This window comes from Dipodomys merriami, unplaced genomic scaffold (genome assembly GCF_024711535.1).
Source record: "Dipodomys merriami isolate MVZ:Mamm:240054 unplaced genomic scaffold, mDipMer1.0.p SCAF_50, whole genome shotgun sequence".
In the NCBI taxonomy this organism is placed as follows: domain Eukaryota; kingdom Metazoa; phylum Chordata; class Mammalia; order Rodentia; family Heteromyidae; genus Dipodomys; species Dipodomys merriami.
Window position 1 is genome coordinate 7,963,310 of NW_027206069.1, and position 12,962 is coordinate 7,976,271.

At 47.8% G+C, this 12,962-nt stretch overlaps 1 protein-coding gene across 5 annotated transcripts in view; it reads right to left on the reverse strand.

Annotated features, from left to right (window-relative positions):
* Nucleotides 1–1,546, reverse strand: part of LOC138810485 (serine/threonine-protein phosphatase 4 regulatory subunit 4) — a 74,795-nt gene extending 73,249 nt beyond the window's left edge. For 3 of the 5 annotated variants that reach the window (XM_069997661.1, XM_069997659.1, XM_069997658.1), the window contains exons 1-2: nt 1,277–1,524; nt 45–118 (exon numbers count right to left, since the gene is read on the reverse strand). In XM_069997661.1, coding sequence (XP_069853762.1) covers nt 45–118; nt 1,277–1,399 — 197 coding nt within the window. In that variant the 5' untranslated portion in view covers nt 1,400–1,524. Of the gene's footprint in view, nt 1–44; nt 119–1,276 lie in introns of all 5 variants that reach the window. The other 2 variants (XM_069997660.1, XM_069997662.1) reach the window with 2 other exon arrangements.
* Nucleotides 1,547–12,962: the final 11,416 nt, after the last annotated feature.

Sequence of the window (12,962 nt, forward strand, 5' to 3'; positions counted from 1 at the left end):
CAAGACTGAAAGAACAGCAATTTCACAGAAAGACTAGGAAATACCTGAGCAGATAAACAGCCCTTTCAATATCACTGAGGTCTTCATCAACTGTCAATCTTTCTATTTCTTCTGGTGTCTGTCAAGTATAAAATACAAATTAAGCACATGTTCAGTACAGAGCAATAAAAAAGTATCAGCAAAAAACTAATCAAGGGTCCGATGATTCCAGCTACCTCAACCACAGAGGTCTCTAATTGGGTGATCTACTTTGGGGGAGGGGGGGAGCTGTCTGGGGCTGGAGAGTTGTTTTTACTCTTCTAGCTTCATGCAGCTTGAAAATCACGTCGTGGCTTCAGAAGCCTGCTAAAAATCCACTTCAAATGCATATATAATGCATGCATATATTATATACGTACATGCATATACACGCACTTCTTATCTCTAATACCCCAAGGCTTTCTCCAGCATTTTCTACCTCAGGAAATGCCAAAAGGGGGCAGGGGGGTGAAGACTGCAATCTGACGGGGGGGGGGGGGGGGTTGGGAAGGGAATGAACTCCGGGGTTGGAAGGAAATCAAGGATTGGAGACACTGCGGCAGGTGGGAGTGAGGCACGCTAAGGGAACTGTGAGGGGAAGGGAAGAAGGGGGAGAGGTGGTCCCTACGCTAAGCTCGCAGGCCACGGAGCCCCGGGAGCCCGGGAGGAGGACTGCGAGGTGGGGGCGCAGAAGCGGGGGGAGAGCGGGTCCGGCCAGCGTCCGGCCCGAGGGGCTGGAAGGCAAGGACACGCGGTGACTCAGGGATGGGTCGGGGTGAGCCGGCTTTGAAGAGCGGGTCCCGCACGGCTCTGGGGCGGGGCTGGGTGGGAGGCCGCGCTGCCCGGGGACGCGGGACTCGACCTCGACCCGCCGGACCGAAGGACCGGACTCTCCTCAGAGGACTGCGAGTGGACCCGGGACCCGAACGTGGGGCGGCACCACGGGGCGAGGGGCCGGAGCCGGGGGCACACTGAGGGCCGGGCGGCCCGGGGGGACGCGGGGGCCAGCCCCGTGGACAGGGCCCGGCCGTTCCCGGGGGTGGGCCGGGGGCCCCGGCGCGTCAGGGGCCAGGGCCGGGTTCCCGGAGGCCGGGGCTCCGACCGGGAGAGCGGCGGCCGCGTCGAAGAGGGAGCGCCGGGAGGAGCCGGCTCCGGGGACCCGGCGACCGGCCGCAGGACGAGGGGCCGGCCGGAGCGGACGGCGGCGGGGGGGGGGGGCGGCCCCGGCGCCCCGAGGGGACTTCGTCTCGGGGCGCACCTTGAGGCTCCGGCGGACCGGCCTCTCGATGATGGTGAGCTCCTGCAGGTCCTCCATGTAGCCGAACAGGCTGTTCTGACCGAAATCCATCGCGACGCCGGCGGCGGGCGGCGGCGGATGCATGGACCGCCGGGCCCCGTCGCCGCCCGGGCCGGAGCGGCCCCGGGATGCCGGACGCGCGCAGCCCCGCGCCGCCCACTAGCAGGACTCCACTCCCGCTCTCGGCCGCGGGAGCCGAGCGTGCCGCTGCAGCCGGCGGGAGCTCGAGAGCCTCCCGCCGAGGGGGCGGGGCTGGCGGAGGGGGGCGGGGGAGGGCGGGGCCAGGGGCGGAGAGCCGCCGCCGCGCCCGCCTCGGCCCCGCCCCCTCCCGGGCGCCGCGCGCGCGGCGGGACGCAACTGCCGTGCAACGTCGCGCCCTGCGCCCGCCTCCATCTGCCGTCGCCCCGCCCCTCCCTGCCCTCGCCCCGCCCCGGCCGCGTGCGCCCCGTGGCGCCTGCGCACAGCCCGTCAAGGGTGGGGGAGGCCTGGAGGGGGAAGAAGGGTGTGGGAGGAGGGGGCGGGAGCTGGGCGCGACGAGACTGAGCCAATGAGAGGGAAGCGGGAGAAAGGGAGGTGGGTCGGGGGTCTTCCTCACCAGAGAGAATAACTTTCCATTCTTCCCCCAAGGGCTGAGCAGGGGCCCCTCAGCCCAGCCCAGCTCCGGGGTAGGGGTGCGTGCCCCTACCCCAAGCCGTCGGGACGGGGTGTGTACAGGCCAGGTAATGGGGGACAGGGATGTGGGAATGTTATGTGGTCCCAGAGAGAGGGGCCGACGTTTGGGGAGAGGCAGCGTCCCCTTTAGCCGAGAAATGAAGTCAGCCTTCGAGGTGAAGCCTGGACGTGCTTGGCTGGGGCTGGTTGTCCGAGAAGCACCTAGGGATGGGGAAGTGGTGCCTGGCAGGGTGGGTGGGAGGGAGCGGCCCTGCTCCCGGGGAAGCCCACCTGAGTTGCGCACACGCGGGTCAGTCACAAGTAGGAGGCAGGGGGAGGGAGGCTGGAGCCAGTTTGGGACCTCATGAGTTTGGTTTCCCACTCAATCCCTCTCCACACTCCTAGTTCTCTGTCCCCATAAGTGTAAGCTGTGTCACATTGCCTGCATGTGTCTCTAAAGATCATAATGCCTTTGGTTGATGTGTCTTTTTGTATATAAATGCAAATTGTAAATGGCATTGTGGTAAGAACTCGTTCTGTTTCCTGTTTGTTCAACATAATATATCTGAGAGATCCTCTTTCTGTGGCTGTGACAAAATGTCTGAAAGAAACGACTTGGAGAAATCTTTATTTGGGATCACTATTTCTGTCCTTGGTCATCTGGCCTAATTGCTCTCAACCTTGGAAACAGTCTGATAGGACAGAGGGAACTGTGACAGATGGAGACTCTTCATTAATGGCCACAAGAAAGCAGAGGGCATAGGAAGAGCAGGTAAGGTCCCAGGACTTCTACAAGGGCATTCTCCCAATCACTTAAAAGCCTCCCAAAGCCTCACCTCCTAAAGGTCCCACCATTTCTAGATAGCACCACAGACCATCAAGACCTAGCCCTTTGAGATGATCAAGGTATAGCGTCTGCATATATGTTCGTGTCAAAATGAAACCCTCTTAATACAACTAATTGATGTTAATTTAAAATGTTGGGGGGGGGGACTTGAACCACTTTTTATACACCAAGGCTTCATTAAGTCCTGGCAATGCACATTGTGCTAATCAATTCCTCAAAAATGAAGTTAAGTGCCACTGGTCAGTTATTAGTTAGGCCTGTCCCTCACAGACCATAAAGAAGAAATGAAACTGCTGGGTCATGCAGTCTACTGGGCTTACTTTCAATCGCACCACCTGCCATGATGATGTCTGCCAGGTTACATTCCTACCAGTGGCACATGAAGAGGCAAGATTCCCAGCTCCTCGTTTATATGCTAATGTCTGATATTATCTGATGTGCTAATTTACATTAATTAGTAAAGTAGGATTGCATTGAAATTTTCATTTGTATCCTCTTGATGATTGGTGTGTTTACTATTTTTCCATGTACACAGGCACTGAATTTTTCCTGCTTTGTGATTTATCTAGTTACATCCTTTGCTTCTTTTTCTGCTGGATTTTCTACTATTTTGCAGAGTGAATTGGAAGAATTTCTTATACATTCTAAATATGAATCCTCTGTTAGCTTTGGACATCACAAGTATTGCTTCCTACTTTATGTGTCCTGATAGTTTAGTTGTTGCTCACCTACAATGAATGAGAAATACTTAATTCAGGTAGTGACAAATGCACCAAATTTTGGCCTTGTGGTGTGTGTTCTTTTGGGTCCTATTTGGGATTCTTGATTCACATAGTCACCTACATTTTTCTCTAGCTATATTTTCAACTTTTACACTTAGGTTTTAAGTCAGCTGGAGCTCATTTCCATATAGAGTACTAGTACAACTATGATATTATTTTCTCTACACAGTGAGCCTGTTTTCCAGAAGCACCAACTTAACAACCCATCTCTTCTCCACCAATGTGTGATAGCATCTCTGGCATGTGCCAAGTCCCTGTAGGTACACATGTCTCTTTCTGGGCTCTCATTGCTGCTTTATTGATGTAGCTGTTATTGTGCCAGTTCTGTGCCGATTGTATTACTATGGCTTAGTTACATAGAAGCCCCCTCTTATCTGTACTTTTACATTCTGTAGTTTCAGTTATACACAAACATATTCCTTAAAAAAAAAACCCTAAATGAAAAATTCCAGAAATAAATTATTGCTGTCAGACACCGGTGGCTCATGCCCGGAATCCTAGCTACTCAGGAGGCCAAGATCTGAAGACCACAGTTCAAAGCTAGCCTGGGGAGGAAAGTGCATGAGATTCTTATCTCCAATTAACTACCAAAAGAAAAAGAAAGGCAGAAGTGGAACTGTGACTCAAGCGGTAGAGTGCTAACCTTGAGCAAAATAGGTCAAGGACAGCACCCAGGCCCTGAGTTCAAGCCCCAGGACTAACACAATCATCATCATCATCATCATCATCATCATCATCATCCATCATCATCTCTAAACTTTCATTTGTCATGATATCGCATGTCCTGTTCCCCTATGGGGCCAGATGTAAACCTCCCCATGCCCAGTTTACATGGTACATGAATATCTTCATGCCATATATGGTACCCATCCACTGGTCATGTAAGGTTATTCTTATTTTACTTAATATAGTTATTATTTTATCATTAATTATTAATCTCTTATAGTATCTAATTTATAAATTAAACTATCACAGGTATGTACATATGGGGGGGGAGGAACATAGTCTGAGGTTTTAAGGAGTCTTGAAATATCTCCTGTGGATAAGGAGGACTAATGTTTGCACTATTATCTAAGAGTAGATCTTCTCTATTCTTAATTCTTTTCTTTCAATGTTGCCTTTGAAGTTCAAAGCAAAAATGGTTAAGCATGAGCTCCACAGATAAAATCTGATTTTCTGATCCCAGTTTTAGAAGGGAGTAAAGACCAAAGCAGGCTTTCAAGTTGTCAGCCTTTAAAAGTTGGAAAAAGAAGTTTTAACAGCTTGAAAATTTTTCCTTAGAATTATCCCTTAGAAGGGAGTAGAGCCATACTGACACCTGGAACTTAGCCCAGCAAACACAATTTCATAGCTGAGCATCAGTGGCTCTCCCCTGTAATCCTACCTACTCAGGCAGCGGAGATCTAAGGATCGCAGTTTGAAGCCAGTCCAGTGTCTGTGGGACTCTTATCTCTAACTAACTGCCAAAAAAAGCTGAAAGTGGAGCTCAAGTGATAGATTGCTACCTTTGAGCAAAACAAGCTCAGGAACAGTACCCAGGCCCTGAATTCAAGCCCCTGGACCAGCACCTACACACAATAAAATTCTGATTTCTAACTCCCAGATTTTATAAGGTAATAAATTTGTGTTATTTTAAAGCCATCAAGTTGGTAGTAATTTGTTACTACAACAAAAGGAAAGGAATGCCAGTATGTACATGAGAAAAAGAATTCCAATTTGATTTCTACCTTAGGCCTGAACAAAAAGCTAATTTCAAGTGAAAAAAAAAAAACCCTGAAATATAAACACATGGAAATTTGAGAGAAAAATAGACTAATGTATGATATATTACAATGGAAATTTTCCTTAAAAAGAAAACTTTTAAGCTCTGAAGTAAAAGACTGATGAATGTAACTAAGAATTTATACTATTTCTAACTACTTTAAGAATTTATAGTTATCAGAGCTTGAAAAGACAAACCATAGATCTGGAAAATACATTTACAACAAATTAGCCATAAAATAATTACTGTTAAAAAGCAAGAATTCTTTTTTAAAAAGTCAGTGAGAAGACAACTAACTAGGAAAATGGGACATGTGTGTGTATATAAACATTTTACAACTATGAAAAGCTCAACATCAGTTCTTCAGCAATAATTAATGAACTATTACTAGTTGAGCTTGCCCTTCATTAACAAAATGGGATACGTAAATTTATACACCTACTGGACAAACAAAAATGTAAAGATCTGGCCCCATTTAGTGTTTCCCAGATGTTTTCAGATGGCAAGAAGGAGGTCTTCTCACATATTATTAGTGGGAATGCAAATGGGACAACCACTTTGGAAAAACAATTGCATTAACTTGTAAAACTAAATATACAGCCAGGCAGGAATGGCTCAGACTTGTAATCCTAACTATTCTGGAGGCTGAGATCCGAGGATCATGGTTCAAAACCAGTCTGGGCAGGAAAGTCATGAGTCTCTTATCTTTGTTAAACCAGCAAAAAGCCAGAAGTAGAGCTGTGACTCAAGTGGTAGAATACTAGCCTTGAACATAGAAGCTCGGAACAGGGTCCAGGCCCTGAGTTTAAGACCCAAGAATTTCTTTAAATAAATGAATAAATCCTTTCTTGATTATGTTATCTTGGGTATTTTGTCACAGTACCAAAATTCTACTAGTATACTAGGGATATGGGGACATGGTAAGCGAAAGAGGTACGGCCCCTCCCATCAAGGAGTACATGAAAAGTAACAGGTAAATACAGAATGCCCGTAACTGCTGTAGTAAAGAGGCAGGGAATTTGGAGAGTCCTCCTCTGCTTTTGTATAAATGAGAAATTACCCTCCACTATGTTAAGCCACTGACACTTCATGATTTATGTTCCTGCCACATTGCCTATCCATTCTCACTTTAAAAAAAAAAAATTGTAAGGCTACAGAACAGGGACCCAGTGGGCAATGACAGTATCTTGGATGAGACTTATAGCCCAGATTCAGAGTTGTGGAGCATGGATGAGAGGGGAGAGGTGGAGGTCAGAAAGAGAGAGGCATTAAGGATGAGTCCAGAGTTTGTTGGCTTATGTAACTGGACAGATGGAGCCTACACCCACCTAATGCTCTTTCCTTGGTATATTGGCCATTGTGGGCCAGTAATTGTTGGGGAGGAAGAGGAAATGCCATCCTGTGCCATGTAGAATGTGTAGCAGCACCCCTGATCTTGACTAGAGGCCAGTGACATTCTTCTCACACGCCCCCCCCCCCATACACACACCCTGTTATGACCATGTCTTCAAATGTTACCCAATGCCCCTTGGAGTAAAATCCTTCCTTCTCCAAGTCATGCAGAGAGAACCTCCTTCCTCTCTCCCTCACTTGTCTCACCTCACATCCTCATGTTCATTCCCTTGCTCTCTCTGCCTTCTTCATTCTGTCTAGCCTGCTTGCTCTTCCTTCAGCACCCAAGCTGGGATCTTAGTCTGAGCCCTGGAACCTGCTGGCCACTGCATGGAAAGCTCTTCCCTTGGATTTTTAAATAATACCCTTGCATCAACTCCTTTGGGACTTAATGCAAATGTCACTTTCTTGGTAAAATCAACTCAGGATGCCTTTTAGGAAATTCAAATCCCACTGTATTCATTTGTAAGAGCCGCCATCATAAAACACCACAGGCTGGGTGGTTTAAACAACAGACATGTATTTTCTCAGAGTAGGGGAAACTGGAAGTCCGAAATTAAGGCATCTACAGGTTTAGTCTGTCTGTGGTTTGTCCTTTCAGTTACAAATAGCCACCTTCAGAGTCACAAGACCTTGTTCTGAGAGCAGCCATTCCTATCAGTGTGTCCACATTTCCTCTTCTTACAAGGACGCTAGTCAGTTTCAATGAGAGCCAGTCAAACCTAATCGCCTTTCAAGGACTCTCTAAAAGCAGTCACAGTGAGGCTTGGGAGATTTAACCTTCAACTTAAATTCGTGACACCCATCATCTCCAAGGCCAGTGATGATCAGCCTGACTGACAATCAGAAATTTTACTTTTTCGTCTTGATTGTGGTTTATATTCCAGACCTCCACCAGAGAGCCGTGCTTCATAAAGGCAGGGATTTTTGTCCATTGTATTCACTACTGCATTTGCAGTACATAGAGCAATGCCTGGCAAGCAGTAAATGCTTGTTAATGCTGGGTTTCAGTAATGAACAAGTGCAGCTTCTCCACTGACCAGCCAAACACTTGGGACAAATCATTTCACCTCTGTGGGCCTCAGCTCCCTCTGTCAAATGAGGGGATCTGGCTAGATAATATAGAGCAAGGATTCTATTTGAAGCTGAGTGACAACCTCACCCTGGTTCTCTAGAAAACAGCCTAAAGCAAAACTGGGGTCCCAGTGCTTCACTGGAGGACACATCACTGGGCAGCAGAGTGGGGGAGAAGGAAGTGAGGCAGGGCAGGGTGAAAAGTGGATTTGGGTATACCCCGCAGCCAAGCTAGCCACACTTCATTCATGGGCACCTCTGGACAAGCCACATACAGAATCTCCAGGCCTAAGCACATAGGTTTCCTCGTGCCTCTGCCTCCCAGGCTAGAATTAGCCCCTGGGTAATAACACCTGCCACCTGCAGTTTAATGGTTTCAGCTAGTCCTTGAAAGAGCCAGATCCCCAGTCCTCAGGGAGAACATTTTTTCCCATTCAGGAAGTGGGTGCCTGAGCATCCTGAAGGAGTTGGCCCCAGGCTTCAGGGAACTGAGGAAGAAGGATAAGTAAGACTTAGTCCTTTTCCTTGGGGTCTGGTGAGCCCAGGAGAGGACCAGCTAGCCTATGATGTGTCCAGAACACCCAGAGGAGAGAGGATAAGTGAAGGAAACTGTAAGAGCAGTGGGGACAGAGATGGAGCTGGCTAGAAGCACTGATGGGTGCTGATGGTTGGGACTCAGGTGAACACTTGGGCGGGCTACCTGAGAGCTGGAAGCTAGACAGAACTTCTCCTGTGGCAGGTTGTGTGTGTGTGTGTGTTTGTGTGTGTGTGTGTGTGTGTGTGTGTGTGTGTATTTGCATGCATGCCCACGCCTGTGTGTTCACATACCTGTGCATTAGTACTCAGTGCCTCACACTGTCCCTTAGATTTTTTTCTTCAAAGCTAGCATTGTACCCCTTGAACCACAGCTCTACTTCTGGCTTTTTGCTGCTTAATTGGAGATGAGAGTCACATTGACCTTCCTGTCCAGGCTGGCTTCAGCCTGCAATTCTCAGATCTCAGCCTCCTGAGTAAGTAAAGTAACAGGGAATGCTAGACCCAACTGTAGCTTGACCTCAAGACACTGTTCTAGCAAGGACCTTGAAGAGGGAACTTATCCGTACCCACCAGGCATGTACTCCAGGTGGCCTTGGCCACGGTCAAGGGCTCTGCTCTCCTCTACAGGGAGCCTGAGGACCCAGCTGGCAAAGGGAGCTGCTTCATTAGCCACTGGCAGTGGGCACTCAGCTTCACACGTCCCCTCCCCTCTCTGGTGGCTGCCCACCCTCCTCCCAGCTTGTCACTTTGCACACTCTTCTCCAAATCGAACCACTCCTTCAGCTGACTCTGTAGGGGGAGAAGGCATTGCCTGCCCCCAACCTCCTTCTCTGGGAGGGGGTGTTTTCTTCTGTGTGGGCCCTGGGTCAGGTTATGCCTCCCCTCAAGAGTAAATAGCTCCCTCCAGAGACAGTGAGAAGCTCAGAGCCTTTGTCTCCTGGGAAGCAGACTGCAGTATGTGAGTGTGAGCGTGAACGTGGAGAGGGGGTGTCTATAGAATAAAGAGGGGAGATGGGCCCCTGACTGTCTCTGCTGGCTGGCTGCCTGCAGAGGCAGCAGGAGGCTGATTATAGGGCTGGGTCTCTGGGCCCTGGATGTGGGTGCAAGGAGCTGTCAAGGTGGGGGTGATGGTTGCCCTGGTGACCGGGCTTGTAAGTGGGTTGGCCTTGCAGACAGAAATGCTAGGGGGAAAATTTATATATATAAAAATATATTTATATATACATATATATATACACACATACATACATATATAATAATCACCTGTTAGAGATTTTTTTCTCTTTTCTTTCCTCTCAGTTGGAGCTCCAGGTGGAGGGAGGTTGTTATACATGCAGGACGGCATTACATGGTTGGACCCACCATTTCCTGTTCTGGTTCCCTGCAAAAACTCCACTGTGCCCCCCTAGTGCACTGAGCTGGCATAGCAGTCCTAACTAGTAGCTCTGGGTCAGGGCACTAGGTCACTGTCCCTCTCTAGGCCTCGCTCAACTCAGGTTCCCTCCATTGTCATCTTTCATGTCCTGATTTCCAGGGCCCCAAATACACACATTTGTAATTCAGCCAGGCCTGGGAATCAGCATGTTAGCCATCTGCCTACCACACCTCAAATACACTATACCTGCATTTCAGAAACATTGTCATCTGGCAGCCAGGACACCAACGTTGAGATCAAAGAGGATAAATTTTAGGCAGCTGACATGAACCCTAGTCCCTCAAGAGAACAGTCATCATTATGAGCATCAGACAAGAGGAAGCCACAAATATAATCCAGTGTCTGACATACCAGGCAGGTCCAATAAACACAAGGTTTTTGGTTTATCGTTCTTTTTGAACCCACCGTGGTTCTACTATCCTGCTCATTTTTCCATCTGCTTGCTCTCCTCCAGCCAAATCTCACATCCACGGAAATGCTTTGCACTTAGCAAATAGAAGAGGCGGTCGTCTTCACAGCTGGGCCCGCACACCCGAGCTGCAGCTCCATTTAGTCGGTTACCATGGTGATCATAGCTACAACAACCTCTGTGGGGTAAAAGGCCTCCTTCAACATCAGAGGGCCTTGGATATAAATGGTCATTTTACAGAGCACCAGGTGATAGAGGACTCTCAGCCCATCCTACCCCATGTCAGAAGAGACTGTGAGCTTCTAGAGTATAAGTACTTAGCTGAGTCTCCCTGCACAGTTCTAGGATTTAACATGGTGCTTGGCAAACCCTAAGTACTTGATAAATGGTGATCAAATGACTAGATTGAGCAGAGATCTCCTGCTCTTGATTCTTACAATGAGCTAGATTTAGGAAAAAAAAAAAGATAAACTAGAAGTAAGACTCTGATATGGTTTGGCAATAGAGTCCCCACTCCCACCCCCAAGAAGCCTAGTCACTAATGCAATGTGTAGAAGTAAAGTTTGGGGATAGTGATTGGATCATGGGGCCCTGACCTAACCAATGAATCAATGCATTTATAATTGTACCAATACTGGGCCTTGAACTCTGGGCACTCTCCATTCATTTTTTTGCCAAAGGCTGGCTCTCTACCACTTGAGCCACGGCTTCACTCCCAATTTGGACCTATAACTGGATGACATTATTGAGAAGTGGTGGAAACTGGGAGGAAGAGCCTAGTTAGAAGGGGTAGGTCACTGGAAATGTGCCCTTGAAGCATGCATCTTATCTTTGATCCTTCTCCGCTGTCTTGGTGCCTCCTGGTTAACACAGGTGAGCAGCTTTCCTCTGCCACACCCTGTCTCCATGATTCTCTGCCTCACCAGCACAGATTCACCACAGTGGGGGCCATAGACCCAAACCTCTGAAACTACGAGTCCAAATAAACCTTTCCTCCTGAAGTTGTTTTTCCCCAGAACTTTGTCACTGCAACAGAAAGCAGACAAACATCAATACAGCATTTTTCACTGCATCTCTTCCTCCCCTATGTCCTTTAGGAAAACTGCATTTTAGCCCATTGAACTGGCGTTAATATAGGTCTCTCCTAGGGAAGTCAGATACTTCCTGTTTTGCCTCCATTGCTGGATCACACCGGTAATCCCAGTTACTTAAGAGACTGTGATCTGAGGATCATGGTTCAAAGCCAGCCCAGACTCTTTCTTTTTCTTTGGTCAGTTGTGGGACTTGAACTCAGGGCCTGGGCATTGTCCTTCAGTTCCTTTTCTCAAGGCTAGCATTCTACCACTTTGAGCCACAGCTCCACTTCCAATGTGTAGGTGGCTAATTAGAGATGAGCCCTGGGGACTTTCCTGCCGAGGTTGGCGTTGATCCTCAGATCTCAGCCTCCTGGGTAGCTGGGATTACAGGCGTGAGCCACCAGGGCCTGACTCCATGAGACGCTTATCTCCAGTTCACCACTAAAAAGCCAGGGAAGCTGAAAAGGAACCCAAGATCAATGTGCTCCACCCAGAGGCCACACTGCCCCTTTCACACTGAGACTTTCTTCAGTCACAGAAAGAAGACCATGATGTTCTATCAGACATCCACAGCCAAGGATCCCACCAGATGCTTCCTGCTCTTGTCACTTCCATGCATTGATTTGCTCACACCCAAGAGGACAGCAGGGAAGGAAAAGGAAAGGATAGACACCCAGCACACCCTTACTTTCCACAGTGAGGAAGCTAGGAGGTAGAAGACAGCTATGTGTAGAAGGGAAGGAAAAAAAGGACATGTTTGGTTTCTACAGTGTTTCCTCTGGACTGGAAAAAAAATGCACATGCATGTACATGGTACAAAATTGTGTAATTTCATGAGCCTGTCTGCTCCTGGTTGAAGCCTAACCTGGCTATTTAATTCTGTGTACATAATTGTGTACAAGCTATGCATTGTGTCATTTCTGGGATTCCACAAATGAATTAAATGAACTGTGTTTCAAGCTGGTGCTGCACAGCATAAAAATGTATACTAAAGCTCATGCTAACCGTTTCCATTTTTACATTTCTTATTGTAACATAAAACAAAAGTGCATAGGCCAAAAGAGAGGCAGTGGGACAAAGGAGAAATACTTTCTACTTTAGTGATTCAGTGATGCTGCTTTTTGTGCCAGGAGCTGCCTAGAAAATTAGGTAGCCAGTCCTGATACCCAGCATGATGCTGGTACCTGAGGCCATAGGACAGAAAGCAGAGACTATCGCCAAAGAGCTCATTTTTCTTCTCTTATCCATTTGGGAAATGTCCCAGCCCTTCAAACAAATTAGATTTTTTTCTTTTCTTTTCTTATTTTTTTTTTTTTAGTTATGAGGCTTGAACTCAGGCCTGGGCACTGTCCCTGAGCTTTTCTACTCAAGGCCAGTGCTCTACCACTTTCAGACACAGCTCCACTTCCAGTTTTCTGGTGGTTAACTGGAGATAAGAGTCACAGACTTTCCACCAAGGGCTGGCTTTAGACTGTGATCCTCAGATCGCAAATAAACTATTTTAAAGGAGTGGAGTAGTACTAAGGGTCTAATTCATAGAGTCACTAGAAATTGAATGAGGCAGTCCAAAACAAAATAAGTAAATAAAGGTACATCCTTTAGCAGAACTATTCTAACAGTTAATATTGTTGCTTTTTTTTTTTGATCGGTCGTGGGTTTGAACTCTGGGCTTGGGTGCTGTC